Raw genomic sequence first — 14,584 nt, forward strand, 5'->3', positions numbered from 1 at the left:
TCACTTTCTGATTTTCAGAAACAAACATTCAAGCTTAAAAAAGCAAAAAAAATCAGTGAGGTATTAAAGTTTATTATTATCTTATTCTTTACCATTAGTTTACATTATGGCAGTGGCTGGCGATATTACTACGACTATTCAAGATTGGATTCTGTTCATCTGAGTAATTTACAGATTAGAAAAAGGAAAAGCGGCAGCAACACCACTCAAAATTTTATCATCTGCCTGTTTTAGTCAACAATTAACACTTTCTTCACAGTTAATTAGTGGTCAAATTATTTAATATATCTTCAAAAACAAAGCTTACTTGCTTGACAAACTCCTCATCATTATAATCATTCCGTTTTTCTCTCAAGATGATGTGATATTCGGCTATCTTTTTGTAGTGTGAAAATGATATGAGGATTTAATAGAATTGTGTGTGATCAATGTGTTTCTTCTTTTCCTTTATTTTCTGCATATAGATATGCCAAATTTTATGATTTGAAACCGTACCTTATTCTGCTTCTTTGTCGTTCTTCTTTTATTTAAACTCAAACGCATATGTCTTTATCAAATCGAAGATGGAGCTATATTCAGGCTGATCGTTTGATGTTTTTATAAACTAACTAGTGCTCTCTGTGTTTCTTTACATAAGATAGTTCAGTGATTCGTTTTATTTAGATTTTTCATATTTATATACAAAATTTTATTAATTTTACTATTTTGACCATTTGGGTTATACAATATATTTTTTTAGTTTAAGATGTTAACTAATAACTAGATAATAGTATATTATGTGAAGGATATTAACTGATATTATAGAGAATTTGATTTATAAATTTGGATGATGTTTTCAATTTATAATGCAATATTAGTTAGTTTCAATACAATTATATTATATAACATTAATATTACTTAGATTTTTAAAGAAAAGTATTAAATGATGTCTCAGACTCTCAGGTTAGAAAAAACAAATTAAATATTTTTTTATCTATGTAAAAACCTATGTATATTGTAATACACTATGAGTGTGTATTTAAATAGAAAAGAAACATATAGTATTTATGGGAGAATTTACCATTTTAATGCTAAATATACTAATCAAAATTGCCATTCAACGGCTTACAAAATTATGCTAAATACTTTCGTTAAATTAGTCTAGGAATCCCATGATTCTAATCATTTTACCGTTCTGATCTACTATTTTCCTGAACAATTAAATTGTGATGGTAAGTGAAAGTTACTGTGACAAATTTACCGTTCTGATCTACTATTCCAAGGCACACGGGTTCGACTCCTCCGGGATTCCAGAGAGCGTCCAGTGAAAAAAAAAAAAAAAAAAAAAAAAAAAAAAAGAGTGAAAGTTACTGTTGTTTTCACTTTTCTCAGCTTGATATCCACATACAGTTATCACGAGTACAATCACCTCTTTCGCGTCAACCTCAAGAATCAAAAGTGGTTCTTTTATTTTCCTTTTTAGTTTTTGTAAGCAAGATTACAAAATTCTTTTTTAATTCTCGAAAAATGCCAAAGGAAACTGTTTGTAAATTGCATCTAAATAAGTAAAGAAAATGCTCTGTGCTAGTAATTTCCGTTGGCTAAAAATGTAAATCCATGAGTCCGAATGTCAACATACGAAAAAACTGTTGCGGTGTGGTATTAATAGTAACATAAACATATATATATATATATATATATATATATTTTTCTTTTTTGGGTAAACAAATTTTATTACTGCTAACTATGGTGCAATGCAGTTTGTAATATTCAAACTCTATATTTCTGTGCAAACAAACTAGTTTATTTATTTATATGCATTACAATTGGATTTAACTCTTAGAGTTTCTTTTCTTTTTCGTTTTCATGTGTAACTTAGTTGATGTTGTTTTATGAGAAGTTAAGTCTTGCCATGAAATCTAACTGCAGATGGCAAGAAATTTTTTGGAGAAAACCAAGAAATTTTTTGGAGAAAATCATGACAATAAATATAGAATCCTAATAGTAACAAAAACATATAAATAAATAGATATATTAGAAAATTTTGTTACTATTAACTATGGTGTGATAAGGTTTGTAACATTTGGACTCTATATTTCTGTGAAAACAAACTAGCTTATTTATTTACAACTAGATTTAACTCTAGATTCTCTTTTTCGTTTTTATGTGAACTTAAGTAGTTGATGCTGTTTTATGAGAAGTTAGTCTTGCGATGAAATCATAACCACGAATGGCATGAGAAATTTTGTGAATGAATCCCACCCACCCCATCTATTTGTCTCATATTAATGTCTGTACACTTTTATTGTTAGTTTCTTGATTAAACGCGATTGGCATCGCACGTGCCTCTCGAACAGTGTCACATTCACATACCATGTTTATTTATTTTTTAGTTCATGTCAGTTTTAAATTTGGGAATAATTATTTACTCGTTTATCGATCGGTTTTAAATCGTTCGTGTCCTTCGCAGATTTTTCTTGAAAAAATAATATACAGATGCATCGATGTTGGAATCCACGACGTAAAACGTCAAAACCTTCACAGGCAAACGATTTTATTATTCAATATGAACACAGATTAAAAAAAATTGTCCATAGTTGGCCTTATTCGAATATACATACACGCAATGTAAGCTACTACTATAATTCACCCTCTTTCTATATAGATTCTGATTTGACCTTTTTGCTAAAAAGTTAAGCAAATATTCACTTATTCAATCGCTAGTCGTGAATCTAGCTAAAGAAAATGAAATAATTTGTTTTATTGTTTTCTGATGCCAAACTATGAAACTTGTGTTTATTCACGTTTACATGAGTCATCTTTTATATTACAAGAGTTTTATGTCAAGTAACCTAGATAACAGAGAAAATGAAATATACAATATTTGGAGAATATATACTTTGATAAGGAGATATCGTAATACTCTCTCTCAAGTTGGAGCGTGAAGTCACAAACGCCTAACTTGCCAAGTAAATAAGAAAATTGATGTCGTCCGAGAGCTTTAGTGAGTAAATCCGCAAGTTGTTTCGTTGTACTGACATGAGATGTGACAATGTTGCCAGATTTGATTTCATCTCGTATGAAATGGCAATCTTTCTCAATATGTTTCGTACGCTCATGAAAGACAGGATTTGCCGCAATATGCAAAGCATATTTACTATCACAGTTAAGCTTCATGGGAGTCTTGTGAGAAATGCCGATTGATTCAAGAAGCTCTTTAATCCACATAAGTTCTTGAACAGCGGCAGTCATAGCTCGATACTCTGCTTCGGCAGAAGAAAGTGACACTGTATCTTGCTTTTTCGTCTTCCACGAAACAGGTGAGTGGCCGAGAAGGACTATATAGCAGCTGAGAGATTGTCTTGAAGTAGGACATGATGCCCAGTCAGAGTCGCAGTAGGCTGTGAGTTGAAGATCAGAGATAGATGAAAGTAGCACACCTTGGCCCGAACAGCCTTTAAGATATCGAACAACCCGCAAAGCTGCATCCCAATGAGCCTGTCGTGGAGCTTGCATGAACTGAGCTAAGATATTAACACAATAACTTAGTTCTGGACGAGTTATAGCAAGGTAGACTAGTCGACCAACCAACCGCCTATATCTTGATGGATTTAAATAGAAAGGACTTTTGTCGGATGGTAGCCGGTGATTTTGTTCGATTGGTGTATCAAATGGACGAGAACCCGTTAGACCACACTCAGCTATAATGTCAAGACAATATTTCCTTTGCGAGAGATATATGCCATCAGGTCCACAAGCGACTTCAATGCCCAAAAAATACTTGAGCTGACCCAAATCTTTCATACGGAAACAAGAATGAAGATAATCTTTGAACTGAGTTATCATTGAAGAGTCATTGCCAATGATGACCAAATCATCAACATATATGAGTATGTGAAGAACAGTCTTTCCGGCACTGAACAAATCCATATTTAAGTAACGCAGTTGAGAGTTTGGAAAACCAACAGCGAGGTGCTTGGCGTAACCCATATAATGACTTGTGTAGCTTACAAACAAGAGAAGGATCCGAAGGCTGAAAACCAGGTGGAGGTTTCATGTAAATTTCTTCTTCAAGATCACCATGTAAGAAAGCATTGTGGACATCCATTTGATGAAGTTCCCAATTTTTAGCAGCAGCAACTTCAAGAAGAATTCGAATTGTATTCATCTTGACAACGGGAGCAAACGTTTCATCATAATCGATTCCTTATTCTTGATGATTTCCCATGACTACCAGCCTGGATTTATGGCGCTCTATAGTTTCGTCAGCATTGTATTTAATCTTGTAAACCCATTTGGATGTAAGAGATTTCTTTCCAGGAGGAAGTTTAGTAAGCGACCAAGTGTGATTTATCTCAAGTGCATCAACTTCATAGCCCATTGATTTTCGCCAGACTTCAAACTGAACAGCATCTTTGAAATAAAGTGGTTCCGTATTGAGGGTAATATTAGCTAAAAACGCTGCATGTTTACTGGAAAACCGTTCACAATTGACAAAGTTAGCGATAGGATAAAGACATGTACCTGAAGAGGCCGATGCAGAGCTTGTGTCGTCGAGAACATGGTTGATTTCGCAGGAGGCAGAGTAGGTAACGTAAGGCTTAAGACGTGTTGACGGTTCCTTTTGTCTCATGCCTCGACCTAGTTCTTCTGTTATAGGAGCAACTGGGACTACTGGAGCAGCTGGAACTGTATTTACAGGAGATTCATTAGGTGATGTTTCCGTGGGGGCATTACTTTCCATCGTGGTAGTGGCCATCGGAGGAGAGGTAATAGTCGTGTCTGCAGAGCTCCCCCTGAAGTCAATATCAGGTGAAGGTGGCGAGTGAGAAAACTCGTCTATTATAATAGGATTCGGTGGAGATGGTTGAGAAACAATTTCTGGAGATGGAGATGACGAACTCATGTCTGACTCTTTTGACGCATACGGAAAAAAATGTCTCTTTAAAAATAACATCTCTAGAAACAAATATAGAGTTTGTTTCAAGATCAAGGACCTTTCACCCTTTTTGTCCTTGCGGATACCCGAGGAACACACAACGCTTACTTCGTGCATCAAACTTGTTTGTCCGTGCCGTTTGACGCTTTGCAAAACATAAGCTCCCAAATATGCGAAGACTGGAGTGATGTGGTAAGGACTTGTAAAGAACTTCATAAGGTGATTTTACATCAAGGAGAGGTGTAGGAGTACGGTTAATGAGATACGCAGCGGTAAGAATACTTTCACCCCAAAACTTTGTAGGTAAATTACTTTGAAAGAGAAGAGCCCTTGCCATATTTAAAATTTGTCTATGTTTGCGTTCTGCTCTTCCATTTTGTTGAGGTGTCTCAACACAGGAGGTTTAATGAAGAATACCATTAGCAGAGAAATAAAATTTCATGCATGTGAACTCGGTTCCATTGTCACTGCGAACCATTTGTACCTTCTTTCCAAACTGGCGTTCGGTCATTGAAAAAAAATTCTTAAGGACCAAGGCAACTTCGCTCTTTGCAAGTAAGAGGTGTGTCCATACAGCCCTGGAGTGGTCGTCTACGATGGTAAGAAAATAGTAAGCACCACAAGAAGATGGAATGCTGTAGGGTCCCCAAACGTCGCAATAAATTAAAGAAAAACACTCGGCTTCTTTATTAGTACTATTGGTAAAAGAATCTCGAGTTTGTTTTGCTCGAATGCAAACATCACAAAGCTCCGTAAAATCAAAATCTTTAACATTAAAACCCTCTAAGGTAGACAAAAACAGAGACAACACTTTCTTGCTGGGATGTCCTAAGCGTTGATGCCACAAAACTGCTTCTGCCACTGATGAAGCTTTGTTTGCTCGTGCCTGAACAACCCCGCGAAGATGATAAACCCCGTTCTCTTCTTCACCTGCTCCAATCGGCATCTTCGAAGAACGGTTATGTATAACGCAAAACTTGTCAGTGAATATAGCAAAACAAGAGAGCTCTTTCAGTAAACGAGCTAGTGATATAAGTGTGCATGCCAAATCAGGAACATAAAGGACACGACTCAAAATCGTATCGCCTCCGAGATGAATTGATCCTTCTTTTGTGGCGAACGAGTGTTTACCATTTGGTAACACAACAATGCAACGAGATATATCACGAAGATTTGTTAGGAGATCCTCATCACCAGTCATGTGATGTGATGCTCCCGAGTCTAAGAGAAAATCGACATTACCAGACAGTTTTTCGGAGGGAGATGAGTTGTCAGGTTTTAGCAAGTTTACTATCGCTGACCATGCTTCTTTGCTAACACCAGGAATATTTGGATATTCTGTTGCTGAGGTTGTAACCTGAGCATTATTAGCTCGAGGTGGAGCTGAACGTCCTCTACCGCGGCCTCCTCTGCCACGACCACGTCCTCTGCCTTCATTCTGCGAGTCAAACCAGCCGTCTGGGTATCCATGTTTTGCAAAACATGTGTCGACTGTGTGGTTGGTGCAACCGCAATGTGTGCATAGTAGATTATTTCGACCTCGACCCACTGAATTTATCGCAGTCACCCCAGTTTGAACAGCAAAACTAACTGCGTTGATGCGCTCTTCTTTGCTTCTGGAAACACTGAGATGTCTTTCTTATGGGACGAGTTCCGAATAAATTTGATCAACAGTGAGGTCTTTTTCCCGAGTGAGACGTCCCAACAGATTTGTGCGAGTGGTACCAAATCTTGAAGCATCTAAACCCATGAGAAACTGATGTATCGTTTCATGATCACACCTCTTGTTGTGAGAGAGAAGGATGGAGCAGTCGATTTTGTTGCAACAACACCCGAGTGCAGGTTCATAATCATCAAGGTCATCCCAGATAACTTTGAGTTTGCCGAAATAAGATGCAATGTCTTGTCCTTCTTGACGGCATGCGATGATATCAGCTTTTAATTCATGCACTCGAGGAGCATTACCTGCTGAGAATCGAGTTTTCAAGCTCTCCCACATAACTTGAGAATTTTCCACCACAGAGATAGCATGATGAATTTTGGGTTCAATACTTGCGTATAGCCACCCGATTAACATAGAGTTGACGGTAACCCATCTGTTGTAATCTTTCGACTCAACTGATGGTTGTTTAATAGTTCCATCTATGGAACCAAGTTTCTGCTTGGCTCGAAGATTGTTCCTTGCAAGTTTTGCCCATCGTTCATATTTGTCTCCATTCAAAAGAATTGGAGTAAGGACGTGATGAGGATGATCCGATGGATGCAAATAGAAAGGTGATGAGGAGATCTCATCTTTGTTTGATTGAGAGGATTCGGTGGAAGTCACCATTAGAGAAGAAGATCAAAGAGAAACGATTTGCAGTCTTAGGATCAATTAGGGTGTGGCTCTGATATCATGCCAAACTTGATATGAACCTTGTGTTTATTCACGTTTACATGAGTCGTCTTTTATATTACAAGAGTTTTAGGTCAAGTAACCTAGATAACAGAGAAAAGGAAATATACAATATTTGGAGAATATCTACTTTGATAAGGAGATATCGTAATATCTGATTATGTATTTCAGATTTGAAATCAATAACTGCTTATTTCATCCGTCATTTTGATTTGCCTATCAACAATTTTACAATTGCTATTAACCAGAACTTTGGTTTCTCCCCTGCACCATTTAATTTTAAAAATAAGATTATGTATTTCAGATTTAAAGATACTTTTTTTTTGAAACTGTAATACTCATACATTTATGTAAATAAAAAAGCAAGTATTTGATATTTTTGGATTATTCAATACCTACATAAATCACCAATTTAATATGAGTCAAAATTTGCATAACGTAATAGTTTGTTTTTTCAAATAAATTAATGTCTTTTGGACATCAGAAGGTACCATTTGTAAACTGTTTGTGTATTAAGGGAAAAGGGTAACTATCTGACAATTAATCGATTTATGCCATGTTTTCGGTGGATTAATATATATAGCGGAACAAAAGATGTTCAAAAAGTTTAGCAATGTCACAATCTCTGCCACCGTTTTTGAAAATTTGTAAAGACAGTTAAAAACATAATTATGATAATATGTTTTAATCACTATATAAAGCAAGATTTGATCAAATTAAAACTACGGCAATTAAGTGACGAGATGTTTCTTAGTCCTATTATATGTCCACTTAATTTGTCTGGGATTATTAATTGTGCCTTCCACTTTCGAGTATCTTTTTAATTTATAAACTCCTTAATAATTACCTATCATTGTTAAAAAATTTTTTTTGATAAACCTGGCTGATCCGGTTGGTCCCGGAAAGAACACACTTAATGCTACATAATGGATTAGCTACCATACTACCTGATCCGAGTTTGGAATATCTTCCGACTAATACCAGAAGGCGAATCGATCATATCTTACGATCCACCGTGTAATCCACTTGGGCCGAGTAATAATAATTTAGTTTCTGAGGGAAATCGAACCTAGGAATCATTGTTAAATTTACCCTTGTGATTCAAATATGTATTAGCTAAATACAGATGCGGAAAAATTAGCATGGTAGTGCTTCAAATTTTTCTGTGTCTTATGTTGATTTTGTATTCTCGATTATATTTTATGAATCGAGTTTAGTTTAAATTAGTATAGTTATTATTGACAACAAAAAATTTGTTTAGCCTATTTCATCGGATGCTTGTTAATTTAATTTTAGGAAATTATAACGAAACCTTATTTATTTTTGCACCAAATCATTATTTTCATTCAATTTTTTTTTCGAATAAATCTATCTATCTATACCATTATTTGCAAAGTAATCTTATAATTAATTATATAATCTTATAAGATTACTCTGATCTATAATTAATTATATAATCTTATACACATAATCTTAAAGAATTTTGATCTTTAATTAACTATATAATCAAAAACAAATTTTTAGTAATAATATTATTAAAACATATTTTCAATTATAAAAGATAAAAATAAGATATAAAACAATTTATAATAATTAAGTGGTTAAAGTCAATGTTACCCTTAATAAATTCTATATATAATTAATTATATAATTAAAACGAATTTTTATTAATGATATTCGAATTTTATAAATAAGAATAATTATTAGGGAAATTCTTTCAAATAGCTATTTTTAAGTTTTTGTCACAAAATAACTCTCAAGAAAGAAAATGACCAAAATAGACCTTTTTTATTTTAAAATTTTAATTTTAATTTTTCTTTATTTTTTAACATTTGAAACCCTATCCCCAAAGCGCCACCCCTTAACTCTAAACCCTAAGTCTAGATTAGTTAACCCTAGATATTTTTACCCCTTAATAAAATTTATTTTGGTTATTTTCTTCATAGAATGCTATTTTTGTGACAAAAACTTAAAAAGAGCTATCCTAGGGAATTTCTCTAATTATTATACATTGTGTTGTTATCTTAAATTTTTTTTTCAATTATTAAAGTTATAAAATAACATATAAACAATTTATAATTGAATATTAATCAACTAAAAACATTTTGTATAAATATATTTTCTAAAATATTTTTAATATGTAAATGTTTTCTGTTACAATTTCAACACAATAATAAACATATATATTTTAATGAATTTTTTTCATGCATATATATATATATATATATATATAATTTGATGTTTGATCTAATTTTTTTGAAAACATAAATAATAAGTTATCATGATGGTTTTTCAATTAATAAAATATAAAGTAATAAATATTTGTAAAACGATTAAGCTCACACGTACGGGCAAAAAAACTAGTGATTATGTATTTTTGTATTCATTTTTAACGGTCTTACAGCTTTTTAAGATTTATTTTAACTAATTTTAACCGTATATATCTACAAAATGACAAAAATATTTTATAGAAAGTTACAACAAATCATCATCAGAATTATCATCTATCTTATTAAAATTGAAGTACAATAAAAATAACTTTTAAAACTAATATTTATTTACAAGTAAATGCCGCTGAATAATTTATAACCCTAAATTTAAGATTTTTTCGTCTTTTCCTAATTTAATAAATCATTTCCTAATTTGATCCTAAACTAAAACAACTAATTAATTACATTTTAAATATCAATGAAAAACTACATAATCCAAACTTTTAGAACTTACTACATTTTCAAATTAAAAACCATAAAATATACCAAAATTTATTTCCAAAATAATTATTGTTCAAACATAAACCTAAAATAACTAATTAATAAACCGAAAAAACAATAATGATATATTGATTAGTTAAACAACTATAAGACCATGAAAAAATAATTTATATATATTAATTTTATATCTAATCTGTTAAAACACTAGTACAAATATAAACTAATCCTTAAACTTGCACAATATTTAAATTCCATTAAAAATTAATTAAATCAATCTTTCATTAATGTTTGTCTTTTTTAAGAAGTAAATTATTTTCTAAAATAATTTGAGCATTAATATACCAAACAAGGTGTGCAGATACTTTTTAATTATGATTAAAAATGATCACTTTTTAAAAAAAATTGAATTCATTCCTCTTTTAGTCCAAACAATTTCCTATAATCTAGCTTATCAATAAATGATCTTATTATATAAAGTTTGGTTCTTCAAAGTTGCTAATTAATATGATCGCGATACATAGACATTATATATTTAAGATTGTGATATGTGTTAATCTATCTCATAATTAAAAATATATATACTAAGATATTAACAAAAACGAATTTTATTAAAATCTCATTATATATATATATATATATATATATATTTATTTAATAGTAATTTTCCTTTTTTAAAATCCTATTCAAAAGATAATTGCAAAAGATTATTTGATAATAATTTTTTTTCTAATATTGTGACATGTGTTTAAATAAATAATGATTAAAAAATATATAATAAGATAATAAAAACGAATTTTGAAAAAACTACTTTTAAAAATTATTTAATAGTAAAAACAATTTTTAAAAATATTTAGTAGTAATCTTTTTAGAAATTTTTCTTTTTCAAAATCCTAAAAAATAGATTTGAAAACAATTTATTTAATATAATTTTTATTTTCTAAACTTTTAATAAAAATATAATTATAAAAGATTATATTGAGCTTGGTTCTTCAAAATTGCTAATTAACATGATTGTGATACATGGTAGTCATATATTTAAAAAATATGATATGTGTTAAACTATATCACAATCAAAAATATATATACTAAAATAATAAAAACGATTTTTCTTAAAAATTAATTATAAATATTATTTAATAGTCTGATTAATATTATTATTATTATTATTATTATGATTATTTTTATTATTATTTTTATTATAATGTTTGTTTCAAAAGATACTAATGATAGAGAATTATAAAAGATAAACATTAACTTTTAAGAAAAAATGTTAAACAAAAACGAATTGTAAAATGCTACAAGTACAATAATTTTTTTAATAAAAACATGAATAAAAACTAACTTTAAAATAAATAATATTACTTGATATTCCGGTCTGGTTCCCAATACCACCTCAAGCTTGAGTAATAGATCAGCCGTACGATGTTAAAAAAACAAAAAACAAAAGAATATAAATAATATTACTTTTTAAGAGCACAATTAAAATAAAATTGTAAAAGTACTCTTATTATTTTCTTATAAGTAAATAACTTTCCTTTTTTAATAGATATTTGTATATTAAAAAATTATGACAAAAAATATCTATAAATATTTCACATCTTTATTTAGGTTTAAGCTTGCACATATTATTTTTACAAAACACAATAGTATTTACCTGAAAAGTATTTACCTGAGTATTTTCTTTTAATTTCTTGATAAAACTCAACTTTTTATTATCCTTATTATACATCTTATGATGGTAGAATAACTTTTAATTTTGATGTTATTGTCGTACATGAGTATGTGTAAATATGATAAATATATGTTTGTATGTATAAGACAAAATATATATATAATTAAACATAATTTTCTATTAAAACTAAAATAGTTGTATTAAAATGTAAAAGAAATAAATAATTAATTTTCTTTTTAAAAGTCTAAATAAAATGAAAACGTGAAAATAATCATATTTATATTATAATTAACTAAATTTAATTTTTAATAATTTTGTGTTAAAAAATATAAACCAAAATTAATTTCAAATATTTCACCTAATATGATTGTGATATGTGTCAATTAAAAAATTAGATTGTGAATGTGTCAATAAAAACTTTCATTATTTGAAAATAACTTGTTCTTTTCCTAAAATCTTAAATAAAAGAGATCTCTAAAATAATTTTTTTTTCAAATCTTAACCAATTAAGAATCTTAATTTTTCTTTTTTTTTTAAATCGTGACCAGAGAAAATTTTAAAATTTTGTTTAATAGTAATTTTTACTTCAAAAATTTAATGATAAACATGATAGTAAAAATTATTTAATTAACAAGAAAAATTGTAAAAATATTAATGATATTGAAAAAACAAATTTTTAAAATTGCAACTTTTAGAAATGGTTAATATTAACTGGAAATAGTTATTTGATAGAAATTTTATTTTTTAAAATCCTAGACAAAATATAATTGTAAAAGATTATGTAATATTAATTTAATGTTCTAAAATCCAACAAAACTGTAAAATAATATTTAATAGTTCTTTTCATTTTTTATAAAAAAAAAACCTAAAGAGAAGAAATTTGTATGATATTTTTAAGTCCTAACCAAAAGAGAATTGTAAAAATTTATTTGATCATATTTTTAAGAGAGTGTTTGATGATGAACATGATACTAAGAATTATTTAATTAACAAAAGAAGTGTAAAATTAGTATTAATACGAATTGCAAAAATAGCAATTTTAAAATTATTTATTAATAACTAAAAATTATTATTTGATAGCAATATTTTGTTTTTCTGAAATTTTAAAGAGAAAATAATTGTAATATGTTATATGACAGTAATTTTTTTTTTAATTTTAAACAAAATTGTAAAAGAGTATATAATATTATTTTTTTAATTTTTTAATTGTAAATAAAAGGAGATTTATAAAATAGAATGTGTTCCTTTTTTAAAAAATCCTAGCAAAATAAAAATTTAAAGACTTATTTAAGAAAACATTAAATTAGTACATAAGAACATGTATAATGTTGTCATTGATTCGATTGGTGTATTTAACTTTCATCTCTTTTTATTTTTCATTTCTTATTTCGGTTTGTGTTCAGTTTAAATGTTTATGTATAGTATTTTCTCTAATCCTTGGTATAAAGTTCATAACAACTCATCTACGCACCATGATTATAAAATATAAATATTAATTTGAACTTATAGGTGAAAACGATTTTTAATTATAAAATAAATCTCAAACAACATATGCAAAAAAAAAAAACAATCATAATACTATAATAAAATGATTTATTATTTTATGGGTTTTATTAAATTAAAACATCAAACAAAACTCGTTGCAACGCAACAAGCTCTTATCTTGTATTATATAATTTAATTAAGCTTACCCCTTAATATCTTCAACTTTTACATTCTTTCATAAAAATAAATAAAAATATATATTTTCAATTTCAGACTTTGATTATAAACGTTTTGTAATTAATCTAATAAACATATACGAAAAACATGTGAATAAAATCAGAGAGTGTCCATAATTTCTTTAGTATCATTTTTCATAATTTCAATAATATTTGGAATTAGTTTATTCATTTAAAAAACTTATAGCATAATATTTTTTTACACATCTATAGTTATATTCTCATTATCTAATAAATAAAAAATAAAAACCACAAAATAATCAATTTTAAAATATATAAATAAAATACAATTATTCTGTTTTTTTTTTTTAACTTCTTCATTAGAAAGGTAAAGGCATGGAGGGAAACAATCTCACAATTACAAAGTAGAAAAGGAAACAAAGCAAAAAGCTCAACCTTAAATAAGATATACGAGCTGTTCAACAATGCTTCCCTTAAAATCCTTTGGTGAAGCCAAGCTGGTCCTCCTAAGGCCAAATAAGATTGGAAACGGCCATCTCGAAGGACACTCTTTGCAATCTCTCTTGCAATCTGATTTGAAGAATACGACTCTAATTCAAAGGCTATCGAACGGAAAAGAACACATAATGTGTCTATCTTTTGAAGGAGCACTCTGAATAGGGGCCAGTCTAAGGGCTTCTTTATTGCTTCAACGATCTCTCAAAAATCTGAACCAATCACAACATCCTGATAGCCCAGATCCTTCAAACTCTGTAAGGTCCATACCAGACATCGAAGTTCAGCAGTTGCTCTGTTCGGAGAGAAAGTGTTAGCGTCTCTGGCATGGTGGAGGACAATGCCACTCTGATCACGAACAATGAAAGCCACTCCACTATGAAGCTTTGCGTTTCTCCAATTTGCATGGATGTTGCATTTCACATAACCTGGTAAAGGTGGATCCCATTTCTTCGTTTCTTCATTCAGACCGTGTAGAATCTCAAGAGTTTGTTGCTGCATATTCAACTCCTTCCAAAGATGGGCCTCTTCAACCGCCTTTTGAATTTGAATGATCAGAGACTCCTGTGTATCAGCATACAGGATCATGTTCCTGTTTTTCCAGATCGTCCAAAGAATCCAGGGGATGGCTTGTCTCTGCGCTAACGGAACAGTCTCGTCGGACACCTTCTGAATATAAGCAGTAAGTAATTCCAGCAAGGAGAGCTGCAT

General features: G+C 29.8%; 1 protein-coding gene across 1 annotated transcript; it reads right to left on the reverse strand.

The window, feature by feature from the left end:
• Positions 1-14,077: 14,077 nt before the first annotated feature.
• On the reverse strand, positions 14,078-14,584 carry LOC106433314. The gene has a single exon (XM_013874163.1). The coding sequence runs from the start codon at positions 14,582-14,584 to the stop codon at positions 14,078-14,080; it is 507 nt and encodes a 168-aa protein (XP_013729617.1).

The sequence above is a fragment of the Brassica napus genome, chromosome C5 (genome assembly GCF_020379485.1).
Source record: "Brassica napus cultivar Da-Ae chromosome C5, Da-Ae, whole genome shotgun sequence".
In the NCBI taxonomy this organism is placed as follows: domain Eukaryota; kingdom Viridiplantae; phylum Streptophyta; class Magnoliopsida; order Brassicales; family Brassicaceae; genus Brassica; species Brassica napus.

Excerpts from the sequence above, each read along its gene's own strand:
- LOC106433314 (XM_013874163.1), bottom strand. The coding sequence starts at position 14,584 with ATGCAGCTCTCCTTGCTGGAATTACTTACTGCTTATATTCAGAAGGTG.